At 36.0% G+C, this 18,977-nt stretch overlaps 5 protein-coding genes across 12 annotated transcripts in view; 4 read left to right on the forward strand and 1 right to left on the reverse strand.

The window, feature by feature from the left end:
• The first annotated feature begins 291 nt into the window (after positions 1–291).
• On the forward strand, positions 292–5,476 carry LOC108971390 (uncharacterized protein CG7065). 2 transcript variants are annotated; one of them, XM_018937425.1, is made up of 3 exons: positions 292–2,555; positions 3,379–4,973; positions 5,036–5,476. In XM_018937425.1, exons 1-2 carry the CDS (start codon positions 545–547, stop codon positions 4,911–4,913), a joined length of 3,546 nt encoding a protein of 1,181 aa, XP_018792970.1. In that variant the 5' UTR covers positions 292–544; the 3' UTR covers positions 4,914–4,973; positions 5,036–5,476. The 2 variants fall into 2 exon arrangements, with proteins under 2 accessions (XP_018792970.1, XP_018792971.1); XM_018937426.1 differs by having other exon boundaries at positions 5,041–5,476.
• On the forward strand, positions 5,431–6,945 carry LOC108971393. 2 transcript variants are annotated; one of them, XM_018937428.1, is made up of 2 exons: positions 5,431–5,516; positions 5,896–6,945. In XM_018937428.1, the coding sequence occupies exons 1-2, from the start codon at positions 5,476–5,478 to the stop codon at positions 6,869–6,871; spliced, it is 1,017 nt and encodes a 338-aa protein (XP_018792973.1). In that variant the 5' UTR covers positions 5,431–5,475; the 3' UTR covers positions 6,872–6,945. The 2 variants fall into 2 exon arrangements, with proteins under 2 accessions (XP_018792973.1, XP_018792974.1); XM_018937429.1 differs by lacking the exon at positions 5,431–5,516 and adding an exon at positions 5,580–5,716.
• LOC108971394 (frataxin homolog, mitochondrial) lies at positions 6,940–7,628 on the reverse strand. The gene is made up of 2 exons (XM_018937430.1): positions 7,278–7,628; positions 6,940–7,215 (listed from the first exon to the last, which is right to left on the reverse strand). The coding sequence occupies exons 1-2, from the start codon at positions 7,596–7,598 to the stop codon at positions 6,958–6,960; spliced, it is 579 nt and encodes a 192-aa protein (XP_018792975.1). The 5' UTR covers positions 7,599–7,628; the 3' UTR covers positions 6,940–6,957.
• A 61-nt stretch (positions 7,629–7,689) lies between these two features.
• LOC108971391 (SWI/SNF-related matrix-associated actin-dependent regulator of chromatin subfamily E member 1) lies at positions 7,690–10,129 on the forward strand. The gene is made up of 2 exons (XM_018937427.1): positions 7,690–8,905; positions 8,983–10,129. The coding sequence occupies exons 1-2, from the start codon at positions 7,816–7,818 to the stop codon at positions 9,981–9,983; spliced, it is 2,091 nt and encodes a 696-aa protein (XP_018792972.1). The 5' UTR covers positions 7,690–7,815; the 3' UTR covers positions 9,984–10,129.
• Positions 10,130–10,330: 201 nt separating this feature from the next.
• Positions 10,331–18,977, forward strand: part of LOC108971334 (moesin/ezrin/radixin homolog 1) — a 34,891-nt gene continuing 26,244 nt past the window's right edge. For 2 of the 6 annotated variants that reach the window (XM_018937318.1, XM_018937313.1), the window contains exon 1: positions 10,331–10,763. The gene's annotated coding sequence lies outside the window, so the exon portion shown is untranslated. Of the gene's footprint in view, positions 10,764–13,808; positions 13,956–14,283; positions 14,306–14,819; positions 14,967–17,072; positions 17,267–18,977 lie in introns of those variants that run through there. The other 4 variants (XM_018937315.1, XM_018937316.1, XM_018937317.1 and 1 more) reach the window with 4 other exon arrangements.

Below are 18,977 nucleotides of genomic sequence, written 5' to 3' on the forward strand. Positions count from 1 at the left end.
TAATTTGTACTTTGCCGTTTTCATAGTCTGCATGTGTCAAAAGTGCAAAACAAAAAAACAACATTGCTGATATATTATGTACACAACAATAGACAAATAGTGAATGCCCTAAAATTGACTAATAGCAGATATGTGAAAATAGTTATTAATTCACCACTTGGTTCTAGCAAAAGAATTGTAATAGAAGAAAATATGGGAAATCGATATGCAACACTGCGTTTTGAGGACATTGCATACAAAAAAGCCGAAAATATACATATTAATTTTTTCAGGCGTCTTTTCAGTGTAATAGAATTTTTATAAAAATACAATTTTCTACTTGTGTTGAGCAAGATTAAATGACAAATATACTTTCGTTTTATTGTATCTTAATTAGAGAAGATATTCAACAATATTTGCATTATTCTTTGTGCTACTACATACATATAACCCAATATCTTGAGAATTTCAACCTTTCCTAATTTTGTTAACGAGTTTTGCTATAGTTTACAACGCGTAAAAGTTTAGAACTAGTGTATTAGAAATTGTGTTATTTTGTGAAAATATGAATATAATTGCGGGAGAACCAGTACCGCCTGGTTTTGAGGATGAAATAAATCGAGACCCCCAAATCCAAAAGGCAATTGATCAATACAAAGGTAATGCTCTGGTTGGTCTTGAGTATACACTTGAATTGCACGAAGATGACCGTCGTGAACCTGGTTACTTTTGTGTGCTTTGTGATAAGCGTGGTGATCCACGTACCATAATGCAACATTGGACATCTTACAATCATCGCCTAAAGTATCTAGAGAAACATTTCCCAACGGCGGTACGTGAATTCAATCCTGTCAAATACAAACCGAATTCGCATCAGATCCTTTTAAGTGTTGTGCAAAAATTATCTAAAGCTGTAGAAGATCACCATGGTCGTTTAAAGTTAATGGTTGCTAATAGCGATGACTTTCGTCGTATGAAAGCCAAATTTGTTGGAGAAATTAATAATAAATTTCATTTTGACGAACGAAATGGTCCTAACTTTCTTGACGTGATCGATCGATCTCTTTGGGAACCCAATTCGAGCTCAACTACGAACAAGATGGAACAAACTTTACAAATAACTATTAAAGCTCCGAAACGTATAAATGAAGACTTTCCAGTAAAATCAAACCGCGACGACTTGGACGAAATTTCAAGTGACTCCGATGGACCATCAAATTCGAAAAAATTAAAAAAACGGGAACAATCACCTGCTTATCGGGTGTTGCCGCGAGTCCGACGCTCGCCGCCTTTCGAAGAAGAACGAAGCGAAGATCGTAAGGAAGCTGAAAAGAAGCTCCCAACACCAAAAGAACTATCGCTGCAGGCATCGCATATTGCACAAGAAAAGTATAAGTGGGAAAAATATAAGTGTATGCTTGAAATACAGCTTAAACAAATGGAAAAAATTCAACAAGATTATGACAAGAACCCGGAGAAACATCCTTTATATCCTGATGAATGGAAGAAATTTTGGAACCGACGTTATAAGGAGTTACAGATGGAAAAGAAAACAGACCCGAATAAATACGATTACAAACCTGAGTGGATTGCTTTTTGGACTAAACGCATGAAGGATTTGTTCAACTCAGAAGTAGAAAAAAAGAAGAAAGAAATTAAAGTTAAACTTGGTCTGCCAGAGGATGCAGAGGAGATGGTCGACCAGCTGAAGGAAAAATACAAAGTACATATTGGTCGAAATGCTGTAGGTATAACATCTGGAGGTCATGTTTTAGGACCAAAGCTTTCTGATCGTGGCCTTGACATTGCCTCAAAACGTTCCAAAAATTCAGGCGATATTATTAATATAAGTGACGATGAATCACCGGTTCGCGGTAGAAATCTCCGAACACGTACACATTCTCGATCGAATTCACGTTCGCGTCGTTCCCGATCCAAGTCGCCACGTATCTCACGTGGTCGTGATTATAAGCGGTCACGTGATCGTTCCTCATCATTATCAAAAAGTCCACTTTCGGATGAGTATAATGCATATCCCATGCATTCCCACCGTCATCGCCATCCAACACGAAATTTTCCACCATCCGTTGTTGAAAGTGAGTATTTCAGTTCATCATATCCACCACGCGGAAGATTTTCAGCTGTATCTTCAGCACATTTTGCTGGATCATCACATTATCGCATTCTCGAACCTCACCAATATCCAAAATATGAACGTTCACCATCACCCAATTCTAAATCTGCAACGACCAGAGAAGAAGCGGAGCCTGAAGACAATGGACCACTCACGGTTGTTGCTGTATTGCGTTTGCTTACAGCACTTGAGGACCATCTGGGCAGTCTTGGGCCAAAAGTAGTTGATTTGTTGGGCAAGGCCTTGGCATTGGAGAAGGTGAAGGCAAATTCTGCAGACGATTTGTTGTTTAATGAGGACCACGTGGTATTTTTTGAAACTATCAAAGAAAAATTGAAAGGTACAATAATAGCAGACGTGCTAGACGATCAACAAAAAATCAGAGCTGTAAAAAAAGCTATACAAAATATTGCTACTGTAATTCATCAGGTTTCAACCAAAGGTAAGTATCAATCATTTCGAAAGAGTAAGTACAAAACTTTAATATATATATGTACATATATACATATATGTATATATAACGTTAAAATATAACATATTCTATATTGAATATAATTATGAAGCAAATAAATAAAAATTAAGAAAGTGGCTCACATGTGTGAACGTAGGTATATAAGGCATAATTGTATATGAACTATGTTATATAACCTCTATTTACTTTATAAAGTTAAGGTAAAATAACCTATTTGAGAAAAAAAACACGATGTGACACGGGGAAAAGTGTAAATTGAAATTTCCGAGTTTATAAGTTGTGTTGTGATAAAATGTTTTTTTTTTTTATAACATTTATACAATTTTAAATCGTTCTATCGTACCACCAATTCAAAATTTTTAGAGTGGTAAACCTCTATATAGAATGTATGAATACATATTTAAGTATATTCGTATATCTAAAGGGTGTTTTTGCTAAAATGCAAGTGTTTTTTTAACTATTGAATCAGCTTAGTTTTATACTCATACTTAAACGAAGTGAATTGTGAAATATTTCGACCGTCCCGTCGCTTGTCTAAGCATTTGAAGATTTGCGAGAACGCTTTATTTACGTTTTTTTTTTCCTACTTAAAAACCGATTCCTTTTTTTGCCAACTTCGTGCATCCGTACTAAAGTTTTAAGTGTAAGTGAAAATATTATAATGTGACGAAGAGAAGCCAAATATCAAAGAAAAACAAAACAGTAAAAGCTAAAATATTTCATAATATAGTATGTCTTCCATTTTGGCATTCAAATATTAAATGATGTTTTTCTATTTTTAACACCCACTTAGGTAACTCATCAAATAATATTAACACTGAGGTTGCAAAAACTAACGATAATGGCGAATCAGCCATTAAAGTCAAGAAATCAGACAGTTTTAGTATTAAAGATTTACCATTCGATCGCCAAGTTATTTCCACCAAATTGGCTGCCGCTTTAGTCTTTCAAGGACGCGAGGATGTATCCACCGAGGATATGGATAAGTTGATTTACATATTCCTTTTATTCGTAAAATTATCGAAAGAAAAACGAGAATTGGATGGTAAAGCTTTACAAATTGCAGCTTTGCTAGCTCAATTAGGTATATATGTACCATCGTCATCTACAACCTCTACTGCATTGGCTGCTTTCCCGACTATTGTTGAAGAGTTGACGGAAAATGAAATAGGTACCGGGAATGTTCGTGGACACATCAATGAGAATGACGCTTCAAATGAGACAGTTGATAAAGATGCAAAGAATGATGGTGCTAACAACATGTTGGAATCATTAACGGACTCTGACCTACAAACACTTTTGCAAAACTTTAAGCACTTGTCGAGTGAGGAGCAACATCATTTGATAGCACATCTAAAGAAATTGGAAACAGCTGACCCATTACGTGTTGAAAAACTGAGAAAATTTGTTAACCTGGCTGATCTAACTGAAGCTGCTTATTCATCACCCTCAGCTAGTACAAGTAAGTCCAATCCCCGAGAAAGATCGCGCACTCGTGATAGTCGTTTTGATGAGTCTCCAGTTACTTGTACTAGCAAAGGACGTGGTCGCATTTCCGATGATGACGATGATGATCGACGTCGTGGTGCTAGTGTTTCGAATCCAAATAGATTTAGTCTAGATGATGAAGACGAAGATGATGATTATAATGTAGATGATGTGTTTAAGGCGGCATTCCGAAAAGTAAGTGATAATTCACGTCAATCTAAAGGAGAATCTATGTTAAGCCTTGAGCCCAGCGCATCTCGTTCCCAAAAGAAGCCGGCTCCTGTACAAGCTCCAGCGCCTATTATTCCGGTATCATCATCACCAAATGCATTGACTTTTAATCGTGCTGGTCTTAATATATCACTGAGCGATACCCAAAATTTAATTGCCAATTTGATGGGCTCATTGCAACAGAGTAATTCAAATCAGAAAACTAATCCTAAATCAACACACACAAATGATGGGAAAGGACAACAGATACCGACTAGGTCCAATGTACCAAATGTGCCCAAAGTTCAGAAAAATCAAGCAATGCAGCAACAGACTCACCCATCAATACAGCCAACTACTATGCCCTATTATCAGCAAGGTCAACCGTCTCAGCCGCAAGCATATCCTGGCGGTAGTGGCTATCAACAGATGGGTGGAATGAATAATAATCAATCATATTATAACTCGATGGGCTACAATAACAACGGCGGGTCTAATTACCCGGGCTATCAACAATGGGGTATGGGAGATGGTCAGCAATTCGGAATGCAAAATTTCATGGGGCAACAACCACAAGGTTCACAGCAAAATATGGGTTACAATAATATGTATGGTCAAGGTCCACATTAATTTTCGCAACCATTTAAATATCGCATAAGAATAAAAAAAAATTACGTCTCGTCTCTCTCGGTATGTATTTATGAGAATGTCCAAAGTTTTCCAAAATAAATGAACGATCTTTGTTATTTCAGGATAGCTAAAAAACTTGGAAAATGAAAACTTTATGTCCAATACTAATCGAAAAATTTTCCAAATAAAACAATATTGTAAACGTACGAGTTCTATCAAATGTATTTACCATCTATACTTAATGTGTATTGCAATGTGAAATGTTTTCTATGAAGATAGGGAAGTTTTCAAATACCTTTCATCTTACGCATTGGGATTTAATTAAATTATTAGATAAGAAAATCTTAATTTTGAATTTTTGGTCAAACTGGTTCATGCTCGTAATATTAACTACGCTCTTTTATTTTTTTGATTTCGGATAAAAATATAGGCCGCATTGCAACCAAAATCTGGTATATTTTATTCTTTAGAAAACATTCAAATGTCTGAATATTATATGAAAAACACTGTTTTTAAATCTAATTGCTGGTAAATACAGCTTCGGGGTGAATTATATTAATAAATGCAGTCTTACTTTAATGTTGACAAATATGGAGACTCAGGGTAAGTACAAAAGTTATAAAAAATATGTAGACCTAAAAATTCAAAGAAAGTTGAAATTGTGTCTTGGAAACACATAAGTACCCGAATAATTTAGAACATATCTGAATCTGTAATTATGAAATTATTATTGCGTTTCTCTTTTATATATTGGGTATATAAATAATTAAATTGTACATCGATTTCAACATCGCCTCAAAATTGTACGTGAAGTATCCTAATAAATCTTGTTTTTACTTACTGCTTTAAGCTTCTATTACAATTTTGAATGTTTAGCCTGACATTACTTATTTGTTTTAAGTGTATGGATCACAATTATAATAAATACTGATGTAAATTAGAATATTTATCGTTTGTACTTTGTATTTAATTTTATATAAAGTGTTAAACAAATATTGAAAATGCAATGCCGTAACAACAAAAGAACTACAACGAAACGTAAGATAACCCATGCACCTTCACCTACCGTTGAAGAAGAAGTTGAAAATGTAGAGTATTTGGATGAATGTGTCGCGGACGAAATCGAAGAAGCTAATGGAAGTGCACATAATAGTCTGCCACAGGGGCTCATTAAAACGGAAACTGAGTTTGAGGATACATTTTATCCAAATGCTGTACACTGCCTTATAGCTCTTTACCGCGATAAATATGAAAGGAATATGAAAGATCCTAAAGGAATTCATAGTATATACGAAAGCGTCTGGGACGACATTTCTAAAGATATGCGTGAGAGCTATTTTGAGTTTGACGATCAACAAGTGCGCTACAAGTTCACACAACTTCGTCAACAATACTTTAATGTTTCCTCCAAAAAAGAAGCAGAAGAATTTGTTTTCTTTCAACCACTACACGAAATTTATAATGATAAATTAATTACAATTATGGTAAATAATGAAAAGTTCTCTTCACGTAAAAGTAAACACATACGGATATATCGAGATGATGTACTCTTCAACTCACGCATTGAAACTGAGAGGCGTGCCACTGAAGAAAGACCACAGCAAACAGAAGAAATACTAGTAAAAAGCCCGAAGGGACTAGTAGATTGTGATGTAGATTCAGTAGACATAAAAGATAAGAATGGACATAGCGAATTAAAAGAAAGTCCAGTCATAAATTTGGAATACTCAAAAAATAGGATTCCTGATTCAGAATCGGACGAGATATCCAACACAAAACGGAAAACAGACGATTTCAATGGTGAAAGGCTTAATATGACACTTGCAGATTACAATGCAGCTCAACAGCGAAGACATGAAGAAAAAATGAGCGTGTTGAGGCAAACACTTTTATTACAAGAGCGAGCTTTAGATATACAGAATAAACTTTTGGAGGAAATTGTTAAGAGAGTCAAATGAACTCAACGTATCCCACAACATCAATGCGTATTCTTTTTTCTAGAATTCTTTCAAATAAATAGATCTCATTAGTACATCGTTAGTTTTTATTTCCCGTAAGGAAGTTGGGTAAAGTCGAAGTCTTGATCTTTCAGTATTTTCCTTAATTCTCTTTGCAAAAGGTCATGTAAACATTCGCCGTTATGTTTGTAGATCCATCGACCTAACTGTCCTTTAGTTGATACGAAATCATAACGTTTCGGTCCACTTGTGGGAGAACTGAGCCAAATCTGTTTGTTAGGCGTCTGACGATTTATAACATAGGTGCCATACTCATTACCAAATTTAACAGTAAGTACACCATCCTGTGAAATAGAAAAAATTTAAGTAAATATTTGATTTATCTATGAAATTCTTAAATTAATACTCCATAGGTAACATCGCAAGACGATACATTTTGAGCATTCTCTGTGAGTTCTTCAAAGTAATCACATAGCGCGTCTAGAGTCTCAGAGCAAACTCGCTCATATGTGTTGCTATCCACCAAAGTTGCGTTTATGTCATCCTTGCTTTCGGTTGTAGACGCAAATAATCTGTGTGTTGACAGTACTTGAGGAAATGAGGAAGTTGAGTTTATTTGCCTACGCAAATGTAATAATTGTCTTCCGAAGTTTTGTTTATATAAATTTCGTCCATGATTTTGATTAATACAAATTCTTAACGCACGTAAAACCAATAAACTCGACATTCTCTACAATTATCAAATCAGCTGTTCAAGAATTTATAAACGTCAATTGAGATATAATTTTATTTATTATTTGTACTGCTGGCAACACTGCATTTTCGATACTTAATAGACCATTTTGTAGAATTTAGTGAGATTTTCTGTGGGCAATACCGACGCCAAAAATTTTTGTGAAATTAAGAAATAAAAACTTGTATATTCTAATATTTTTTAAGACGTAATGTCTCTACCAAGTAATTACAAACAAATTGCTGTTGGTGCGCCTACAGGACCGCCAACCTCTGCACCTAGTAGCGGCTCTGGAAGTAGTCGCTCACGTTCTTCGGCTGCTGGTGGAGGTTCTGATCGAAATAAGGATACTACACCAATATTTACGCATAGCAACTATGGTAATCCCGCTTTTACGCCTCAAAAGGCAGGCAAATCATCCAGTTCGAAAAATCAGTCAGAGTCTCGTACGCCTAAACCACCAAAGCCTCCAGAGAAGCCTGTGCTGCCATATATGAGATACTCGAAACGTATTTGGGATAGTGTTAAGGCACAATATCCAGACTTAAAATTATGGGAACTAGGAAAAAAGATTGGTGCAATGTGGAAACAACTAACTGAATCAGAAAAGCAAGAATTCATTGATGAGTATGAGGCTGATAAAGTTGAGTACGAAAAAGCATTGAAAACGTACCACAATTCACCGGCTTACCTTACATTTCTTGCTGCTAAGAGCAAAGTTAAGACAGATTCCGATGTACACGAGACACCATCTAGATCCAGTGGTAAAAGTCAACAGGAACGACGTATTGATATACAACCTGCAGAAGACGAAGACGATCAGGATGAGGGATATTCATTTAAGCACGTAGCATATGCGCGCTATTTGCGCAACCATCGGCTTATCAACGAGATATTTTCTGACGCTGTAGTACCGGATGTTCGTTCTGTAGTAACTACTCAACGTATGCAAGTATTGAAACGTCAAGTAAGTTCACTTACTATGCATCAAACGAAACTTGAAGCTGAGCTGCAACAAATGGAAGAAAAATTTGAGGCCAAAAAACAACGTATGGTAGAATCCAGTGAGGCTTTCCAGGAAGAATTAAAGCGTCATTGCAAACCTGCAGTAGATGAGGACACATTCCAGAAAATGGTAGTAAAAATATATGACGAAATTAAGCGAGAACGACAGCGTGCAGATGAACATCCTTCTGGTGGTATTTCTGCTGCCGGTATACCGCAAGGGGTGGGTACTCCTAATGAAGATAAAATCGTTTCTGCAACTGTACAAACTGGTACTGGTGTTTTACCATCTTCAGGTAAGATTCAAGACACATATTGAAACATAATATTCAATTATTTTTCCATGTTAAAATTGCTGCATTCAAAATTTTAGGAAAAAAAGATTCAGATATGGCTCTTCCAAGTACACAAACACTTCAAACTCCAAGAGATGGGAATGAGTGTAGCAGTAAAACAGAGCCAGAGCCAATGGACATTGAACCCAGTCCAAAACCATCAGCACCACTGGCCCCCCGACCAGAGGTACAGAAATCTGTTGGTAAAATGGGAGGGGAGTTAGTAAAGGAGGCAAATAACAAATCACCAACTTCGTCGAATATAAAACTTGGACAACCCAGTAAAGTACCAACACCTACACCCACCCCACCCCCACAAACTGGTCCAATAGAAAGCGCTGCTGCAAACCATGCTCTTTCATCTGCAACTGTATCAAGTCCACAATCTCAAATAAGTGTACCACCAACACAAACTCCACCACCACAGGCTGTTAATCAACCAAATCAACAACCGCCCCAACCGCAATCTGCTCAGCAGCCACCTCCGACCCAACCAGTTCCGCCAACAATACCAATGCACCCACATCATCCGCCTCCAACACATACACATTTACCCCCTCATTTACCACCACATCAATCCATGTCAGCTATGCCCCCTCATAGTGGGTATGGTAGCTACGGTGCCCCAACTGGTCCCACTCGATCCCCATACTATCAACCACAATATGGGGCACATCCTGCTCAGCCCTATGGACAATATGCTCCATATCCACACTACCAACAACCATACGGTCCACCTCCAGGCTCACATTATATGAATGCACGTCCACCACCACAGCACAACGGTTCGCCTGTTCATTATCCGGAGCATGGTGGACCTGTTTCAGCACAAACACAACAACCCCACGATGTTTATGGTCAACAATCACCCCATAATCCAGTTTTACCACAACAGCAACCTGTAACTGGTACAGTTCCACCATTAGCTGTTGCAGGATCGGGTAACGCAAGTGCAGCAACAACAGCTTCTGGCGTTGGTACTACGGCATCTGATGTTACCAAAACTGAGATTGAAAAGAAAGATACTGGCGCTGAGTAAATAAGGATAATCTTCACATGATTAATTTGTAAAATTTTCTCAAACCATTTGCCCATTTTATACTTATGCATAAATACTAAATAATAGATGGTCTTTAAATGTCTAAACTATAGAGCAATAAAGCTACTGAAGGTAATTATAATATATGTATGTTAATCATTACTTTTTGGGGAAGATTGTTTGATGGTGAGCCGATGGGAAATATTTAATATTGCAAAATGTTGATCATATTGCAATGGTTGTAAAATAAATCCGAATAATCATATCAATTATGGTAAAGAATGAAGTCTGGCAAGGCTGGATTTCGCCGGCCCTTTTGTTTTAAGTTTCTATCAACGTCATTTTGCTTTTTGCCAAAAGTGCGAGTGCAACACGAGCGACATACCTTTATTCATTCTTCCTATTTTTGTTGAATTTTCATTTCGAAAGTTTTATAATTTCGTTAATATTCGCAATTATTAAAAACATTTTAGAATTAAATAATAAAGTGATGCAAATATTAACTTCTACCAATAGATAAAAAGTGTAAAAATTGCAAAGACAAAACTCAAAAAAGTGAAAAGTAACCGCCTTTGCCGATTCCACGCCATTCGTTCGTTATAGCAAACGAACGACTCGTCATTTGTGGATTTTTGAGTTTTTGTTCTTCTGTTTACGGCTTATTCGCCGCTCGCCATTTACGCAGTGTCAAAGACTATCGGAATTTTTTTTATTTGTCGGCTTGTTTCTGAACAAATTGCTTTATTATCAACGGGTTTTACTCCAGGATTAATTAATCAGGTAAGTAACACATGTTTCTTAGTGGTAAATACGCATGGACTTGTAACAAGACAATAAAAGTATTGAGATACTCAACTACCGGCGTATTGAATTGTCAGTGTTCTTGAAACTGCATTTTCGTTTGTAAGTGCGTCCAAATGAGTCATTGGGTTGGACGCGGAAAGCAAAAAAGCAAAGTGTACGAATTTCTATTTCAACAAAGCGAGATTTGTTTGAAATAAAAAGAAACAATAATGTATTACAAATGAGCGCATCTGCGTGTTCTTACAATTACAACAATAAACAACGAGAAACCCGAATCATACAAACCGGAGAACATCGGAATAATTATGCAAGTATTTCGTGTAATTTTATGATCTGAATCCCGCTGATCCAAGTCGGTTCAGTAACCTAACCTCACTTAGTATTTATTTCATCGTTTATCCAGTCTTCGGTATGGGTATAATGTTTCTATTCATAATAGGTTATTATGTGTCAAGAGTTTGTTTCTATTAAAAGAGGTTTATTTTTCCCGCTCCAATCTCCATTGATGTTCTTGTCCATTTTTTATCCTATACTCATTATGTGGTGAAATACATCTGCCTTAAGATTTTAAGTTCCTGTCGATCATAAAAAAGAAATTAAACTACATATATAAATTTTTTCTGGTCAAGTATTGAAAGGCACTTTTGTTTAAAAAATGTTACAAATTTATTTAATTAGATCTGTGTTAGTTTTGGACGATATTAATATTATTTTAATGATTTTAGTGACTTTAATTTCTTAGCAATGTTGAATATACATAAGTCCATACATATCTAGCATCCAATTCTGACTACTTACAGATAAATCTCGTTGCATTCATCTGATAAATACATATGCCAAACAAGGTCGTTTTTAGGTCTTTTTCCATGCATTCGTAAGTATTGGCGTTAAATTTGTGAAAAAAGAAAACAATTTTCAAACGAAACAGTGGAATGCTAAAATAAACACCACAAGGCATAAGATTATTCATTCACATCAAATATTTAACAAAGTTATGTACACATTTATGTATATATAAATTATTGTGGATGCTGCTCTTACTTTGCTTTGACCACCTGTAGAACCGAGATTTTTCGTTAGTTGCATGGCATACATTTTAGTTTGATAAACTGCGGTTCATTGTTATTTCATATTTTCATCTCTTTCGCATTATTATTAAAACTTCAATGTAACAAAAGGTTTTTTTTCTATTTACTTACGTTGCGGCGTAGAGCTCAAAAAGCTTGAGTTACTTTGTTTGCAGGGAGATAAAATCTGTTGTGATGAGACCTACTAAACCTCAGTTATATAGTATATATTGCAGCATTTATAAATTGTCTCCTCTACTTCCAATGAGAATGGGGCCAAGGGAAGAGCAATGACTACTACTTAGAATTCTTTTAATTTTATTTGGTTATTTTAAACATTTGTTTTTTGCATGTGGAGTGGTATGTTTTTGCTATTCCTACTTTTTGAACAGTTCTTGCCGGCTTTGGTTGCTGTAGTGCGCTTCACTTTCTCGCATCAAAATATATTAAAACCAGTTTTGCACGATCTTTGTCTGGTTGTTGCGTGTATTTTTGGTTCTGAAGCTGGCAAGTACATATATGTGAGTATGTACACAGAAGTAGAAATGTGTATACTTTCGAGCTTTTTGGGTGTCTCCACACACGATACATAGTATGTATTTATGTACACATGGGCGATATTTGGGACCTATATTCCTGTGAGTGTGAATGCAGATAAAAACTAATTTTACAAACATAATCAGACCTAACTTCTCAGAATTTTTTTCAAATCTCTTGAACTTATGACATCATGCCTACTACATACATTCATACATATATTATTATTTTGCAATAATAGACGGCATTTTCGAAAACATGTTGGGATAGCCATGTATCTATCTAAATAAATACATATATAAACGATATGTATTAAATTGAGGTTCATTATGAATCGGTGACATACTCAAGCCCACCTGTCGAACCTTCGGTTCCTTTTTATAAATACAATAGAACTACTCTCTTTTCTCGTCACTATACAATTTACAGACACATTCGCTTGCTGTTGATCGCTAGAGGCAATTAGAGAAGAGAAGATATTAGAAATAAAATTACATTGGTCAGTAATGATTTTATGTAGTGGTTAATGCTTTAATTTACATTTACGGCACTATCGGAGAATTGTCTGAAAAATACTTTGAAAAACTAGAATATGCACTCAGTTGAAATTATTATTATGGTGGCATTTACGCAAAAAGAGAAATTCAAAGAGTTGTCTGAGGTTTGTAGATATGATAAAAATGGATTTAAACTGTGTTTATAATTCATTGGTATTTGTTTGATACATTTACAAACACCGACAAGATCATCTGAGAACGCATATTCTGTTATTCTCAACTACTTTTGTAACATCACCTTCTCCCCGACTACTGAAACTTTCCGCTACAGCTGCACACATTTACAGATGTGCGCGTATAAGTGCGAATATCTACATACCTGTATCTGTAGACAAATATGAAGCTTGCTTTTCGTTGCCTTAGCATGTCGGTTAAGGACAGACGAACGAACCAACGTACAAAACAAAAACCACGCAAAACACACACTGCAAAGAAAAGCTAACACATAGCATATCTATAGTCAGAATACGCGCTCATTTAATAGCTTGAAGCTCGGTTGGGGCTGGGTCGTTACTGTTCACACATGCACAGACACATACATTTGCGCGTGGTAGTATGTTTACAAGTGTATGTAGTTTGCGCGAGATTTTAAGCTCCGAGGATGACTTAAAAGCGGTTGCAGCGTGCTGAAACCTCATATGTTGATAAAGAAGTGAATAACACCGCATCCACTGTTGATAGCTCATTGTGTACTCAATTCACTGAGTTTTCAACAGTTCCTCGCTCGTTGGGGCTCAAATTGTCATGGCTTTCTGTTTTTGTAAGCGAATGTGTATATGAGTGTTGTAGCTTTGGCGTTCTACACATTGCTCTCTTTGACGCACTCGCTTGTTTCCATTAGTTTTCCAAATCGTCATCATTTTGCATTTGACTTTCGTTTCGAGCAGTTTGTTGTGCATCGAGTTTGTGTTCACGTTCACGTTTTTTTCCGCTCGCCGCCGTTTTCCACACAAGTGCAATTATTTCTTTCATTGCATTTGCAAGCTTGTGTGCGTATATTTTGTTGTGTGAGTGTCATTGTGTTATTTAACTCTTCACAATTGTTGAAATATTATTGCCGTGGTCAAAGTTATTCGCATGGAATGTGCTGGTAGTGGCTTCCTTCCTCCTCATGCGCCTATTATTTGGCAAGTGACGATAATTTGAATATTTTTTGTGTCGTTAATTTGAATTTTTTGGTATTTCGCTTTGTGCAATTCATTCTTCGAAAGTTGTCGTGGCGCGTCGTTGCAATCACTTGTTGAGAAAGTGAAAGATAAAAAAAAGAGCAGAAGCCAGCCACTAAGGCCGGCGCGGTTGACTGGTTGTCGCGGAAAATCATTTTGTGATTTCGAGTAGTGGGCATTGACAGCCATAGGTGAGGAAGTGTGGCTGGGGCTAGTCCGGGTACTGATACTGATAGTGCATATTTGGATTGTCTTCGGCCCAGGAAGAGTGCCTCTTTAAGTCATGCTGTTACTGCTGTGTTTATTTATATTGTAGCATATGCAACAGTTTTTTATTCCTAATTTTTTTTTTAATTTCTTTGCGGTTTGTTTAACAATCGTGTTGTTTCTCAATCACATATTGTCAGGAATTGTTTCTTCAAATTACTTTTAATCGTGAAGCCATTAGTCAAGCTTATTGCTAACCGGCTAACAGTCAAAATGTGGTAATTAATCACTAATAAAAACTCTCATGGACATCAAAATAACAATTTCTAAAACAAAATCGCGCATAGCGGGACGTTGGAACATTTACCGGTTAAAATGTTTATTTGTATGTACTTGTCAGGAGAACTTATTTTTATTCAATAAAGCCAGGAGAAATCAAGTGTATCATAGTTTACTATAATCCATTTGGAAATCAAAAGTATAATCACATTTGTTTAGTTTGCAGCTATCGAAATATGTTTGCCTCTCTAAGTGCAACATATCCTTGATTAAAAATTGTGACAAACACCATTTTAAGCATCTGTGATATTAAAGAAAAATAATAAAAGCGTCATATCAAAATTAATCCGGCTAGCGCTTTAACTTGTAAGTATTACTTCCATACATCTACGATCTACACCACAATATCCTCACACGTTGTTGACCAATCTATTATTTATCCTGCGGAGGATAATAAGAAGCATTTCTCCACCTGCGATTGATTGCATTGCCTTTAAAGTATTTACCTGCTGAAGTGTCGTAAAATACTTACATATATGTAAACGAAACTTTGGGATTATTTTCGCCCTAACACAAAAAATACGTCCAAGCTGCACATTCAAATGCTAATCTTAATTCATTATATTTTTTTCCTTATTATCATATTGTTGTTTCATTAATAGAGTTTCTCAATTCGGCTAGAGAGTGAATACTCGCAACACCCCTTTCAATTTTAATTTTTTCGAAGCAAGATTTTTTTTTTTATAATTCGTTACTTAAAATAATTTAATAAAAGCTGTTACTTGTTTATATATACCTGTAGAACAAATTTTGTTTCCTTTTTTAAACAATACACGTGCTGCTAGCGCTTCATCAATATAAAATAAGACAAAAGCAAATGTCTGCAACTTAAAATTATTGGCACCAAATTATCTCAATCCAATTTAAGCCAAAAATTAGGTAGAAATTATTTATATTTTGTCAGTTTCTATCTCCATATATGGTTGTGTACATATAGTATTCATAAAGCACAGGCATGTGTATTTCCATATTTTCCAAAATTCAGAACAAGTGCAACAGCACGTACATTTGTATGTACGTATGGAAGTATTGAAGCGATGTTGTCAAGGTTCACCAGGTTTTATGCGCTGCGTCGTGCCAAATATCTTATCTCCGTTTTGGTATTTAATGTGCTGTAGACAATGAAGGGGGTGGTACTGCCCGTTCTGGTATGTAGCTGCTTTAGCGGTGGCATTGTTAGCTTTAACAATTCCTTCAGTGAGTTTTGAACGGTGGTTTATTATTATTGTTTTATTTAGAATTTTATTAAAACCAGTTCAGTAGATTTTCTCCATAGGACTTCTACTTCCGAACTACTGCTCCATTGCACCTATTCGTAAATGTTAGGTGTGTGATATTGTGGCCACTTTGTGTTAACGTGTTTCATTACAACCTCGCGTCATGTTTTTTTTTTTTTGTTTCTCTTGTGCCGCCTGCTTCTTATTCATCGTATTGTTTGCCTGGTCCGTGGCCCATCAACACAGTTGAAGTTTTGTAGATAATTAAAAAGAATTTGAATTTATTTTCTTGAAAGTACGCTGATTACGACACACCGATGTGTAACTTCGCTTTATGATATGATAATGACTGTGTTATGTTTGATTGGACGCACAAACATTTAACGATGAAGTCACGTAATTGCTTTTTAGTTTAATTGAAAATTTACGAAAAGACAATCGGCACTTTTAGTATGAATATAGCGATTTATTAATTTAATTATAGTTACACAAACGAAATTTGTTATATCATTTAATAAATTCGAAAGATTATTTTTCTGATGTAAAAAAAAAGTTTATAATTTTATTTTGGAAAGGAGTACTGCGCTTCAAAAACATTTTTTTTATTAAATGTATTTATGTTTTAGTTAAAATGTTTTACTCAAAAAACACTACTATTTCGCCAACATTCGATTTTCTCAGAAAGAACTAGTAATTGTGACATTAATTCGGCCTTACGAATAAATATATATACATACAAACATTGTGTGCATTGAGTTTTTGAATGCGTTTGCCTTCCTCTCCACGGCGTCGTCTTATATTTCTAGCTTCGGATTCGACTACAGCTTCACTTTTGTGAATGTGTTGGGCGTGCACCCACCGCAAGTGCGCGGACAATGCCATTGATACGCTCGCATATCGTGTATCTGCGGCAGTGGCAGCGCCGCTATTTCCTGCTATCTTAAATTCATTGTTATCGTCGCAAGGCTTTGACTTTTTGCTTTTGCTGCATTATAACTGCCTTTATTTATAACGTCAACTGTGCTACCATTAACACAACCGCCACCATCACCACCAACACGAACACCGCAGCAAAAGTAATACACTGATATGCTTACCGACCGATGTTTACATACGTACATATATATTAACCAAACAAGCAGACCTGGAATCGGCATAAGCGAGTCGTCTCGGAATTTATGAAAAAAAATTATTATTCAGTCAGCGGAAAACTTGCTTACGTGTATGATAGACGCTTGCTCGATCGCTTAAGTCGCTCAATCGCTTGGTGTTTGTTCGAAGCAGTTACTTTTTCGGTATCGCTGTGCTGGTGAATTTCATATAGTTTCTCAGCTTAGAACTTTTACTGCCAACTGTAAACACTCGGAACGAAGAAGGGACCCTCTTGTGGTTGGTAGATTTATATAGAAAACATGTGAATTATATTAAAAGTTAGCAAAATGAAGTTTTTGTGATTGAAGTACATTATTGAGACGTCGTCGCCGGAAGCGCATGTAGCAAAAGCGAGAAAATATTAGATTCATAGAATTTGATATACTATAATCTAAAAAAAATGTTCAGTTAAAATTGAAATATTTTCTTCATTACGTAATTACAACGTTATACAAAAACGAACTGTTCGCTTTGAGCGCCACCAAAGTCCACAATGGGTCAATCATACATTTGCAGCTCGGCATTGACCGTGTAACACTTGCTGAGATGAGGAGCATAAATATTTGTATCTTTGCTAATTGTAACTTCTGGATGTAGGTTCATGATCTGCTTTGGCTTTTCAATGCTATACAAATATGTTCATTTTATTACACACACACACACAGCGGTTTTTAAAAACTATTTTTGCTTTAATGGCATCGTATCTAGAAAATCTGGAACATCAAGAAATACCACATTGGCGAGCGACAACGTAAAAGTTAACTTTGAAGCTTAAAAAAAACATTACTGTAAAGTTTAACTTTTGAATATGTGAAATTTCGCCACAATGGTAGCTCATAAGGTTCCTCGCCGTGTGCAAGTGCTCACAAAAACACGTGCATGTGCAAGTCCGGATCGGTATGCCAAGAACTTTGCGCTTCAGAGGATAGAACAACTATCACACTTCATAAAATCTATCGCTTTTCGCTGTGTTCTCCTGCTGCTCGTTGGCGGCATATAATGAAATTCGCTTTGAGCATAAGTTGGCAGTATCACTATAATATTCAGCTGCCTCATTCTTTGCTCGGCGTTTTTCTAAACTTTTCTATACTCATATACATATGTATGTATGTATGTAACCCGACAAATAATAGCACCACAAGTTTTAGACCGTTTTCAGACAGTTGCCTCACTTACTTGCCGTGAGTAGCTTTCATGTCAGAACGCAAACTTTGTTTCGAAAGTCTATCGCGCACCCAGCCAGAATTTAGGAAAATATTAATGATTGTGGATAATCATTAAAAGGTTTCAAACAATTTGCTTCTTTATCATCTGATAACAATAATGTATTTGAAAACAAAAATATGGCAAAAGCTAGTTTGCAGCAAGAGAACTTGCAAGTATCATCTTCGGTTGACAACTGGTTTTATGCTAGCCGTTCAATCCACCTTTCACTTGAACGTATGCTGGTCATTTATGACCTACTAATTTTTGAATACACGTTTTACTGCATTTTCTTCTACTAGCATGCATACATATGCCAATACAAAGGCAATTCTTACAATAACGCATGGGCATCAATATCGTGTGAGTATGTGATATTCTTGTTGAAATTGCAATTTTTATCCTGATTCTACAACGCCATGGAAATGACATTGATTTTGTTCATTTTTTGATTTCATATGCATCAGCTTTAGCCGAGTGCATTCGCTGTGATGAGCCAGAGTCCACACAATTCTCGATGGGTTTGTGAAATTGAAATGCAATTGGCGAACTGCTGAAATGCGCGATTGCGGCGAGCTTTTCATGCTCGAAAGTGGGTCTCTGAATCGTTGAACTTTGACACAAATAACATTATGGTTTTCTCAAAACTCGCATGGTAATGAATACATGTATGTTCGGTGATACGTATTGTGCAAGTTATGTTCTTTTAATTAGTATACATATGTTATGTATGTATATCTAATTG

Source organism: Bactrocera latifrons, unplaced genomic scaffold (genome assembly GCF_001853355.1).
Source record: "Bactrocera latifrons isolate USDA-ARS-PBARC rearing strain unplaced genomic scaffold, ASM185335v1 scaffold_34, whole genome shotgun sequence".
Classification (NCBI taxonomy): Eukaryota; Metazoa; Arthropoda; class Insecta; order Diptera; family Tephritidae; genus Bactrocera; species Bactrocera latifrons.

Excerpts from the sequence above, each read along its gene's own strand:
- LOC108971391 (XM_018937427.1), top strand. The coding sequence starts at position 7,816 with ATGTCTCTACCAAGTAATTACAAACAAATTGCTGTTGGTGCGCCTACA. Across the intron at positions 8,906-8,982 it reads TGGTGTTTTACCATCTTCAG|GAAAAAAAGATTCAGATATG; the intron begins GTAAGATTCAAG and ends TCAAAATTTTAG.
- LOC108971394 (XM_018937430.1), bottom strand. The coding sequence starts at position 7,598 with ATGTCGAGTTTATTGGTTTTACGTGCGTTAAGAATTTGTATTAATCAA. Across the intron at positions 7,216-7,277 it reads CTTGCGATGTTACCTATGGA|GATGGTGTACTTACTGTTAA; the intron begins GTATTAATTTAA and ends TCTATTTCACAG.
- LOC108971393 (XM_018937428.1), top strand. The coding sequence starts at position 5,476 with ATGCAGTCTTACTTTAATGTTGACAAATATGGAGACTCAGG. Across the intron at positions 5,517-5,895 it reads GACAAATATGGAGACTCAGG|TGTTAAACAAATATTGAAAA; the intron begins GTAAGTACAAAA and ends TTTTATATAAAG.
- LOC108971390 (XM_018937425.1), top strand. The coding sequence starts at position 545 with ATGAATATAATTGCGGGAGAACCAGTACCGCCTGGTTTTGAGGATGAA. Across the intron at positions 2,556-3,378 it reads TCATCAGGTTTCAACCAAAG|GTAACTCATCAAATAATATT; the intron begins GTAAGTATCAAT and ends ACACCCACTTAG.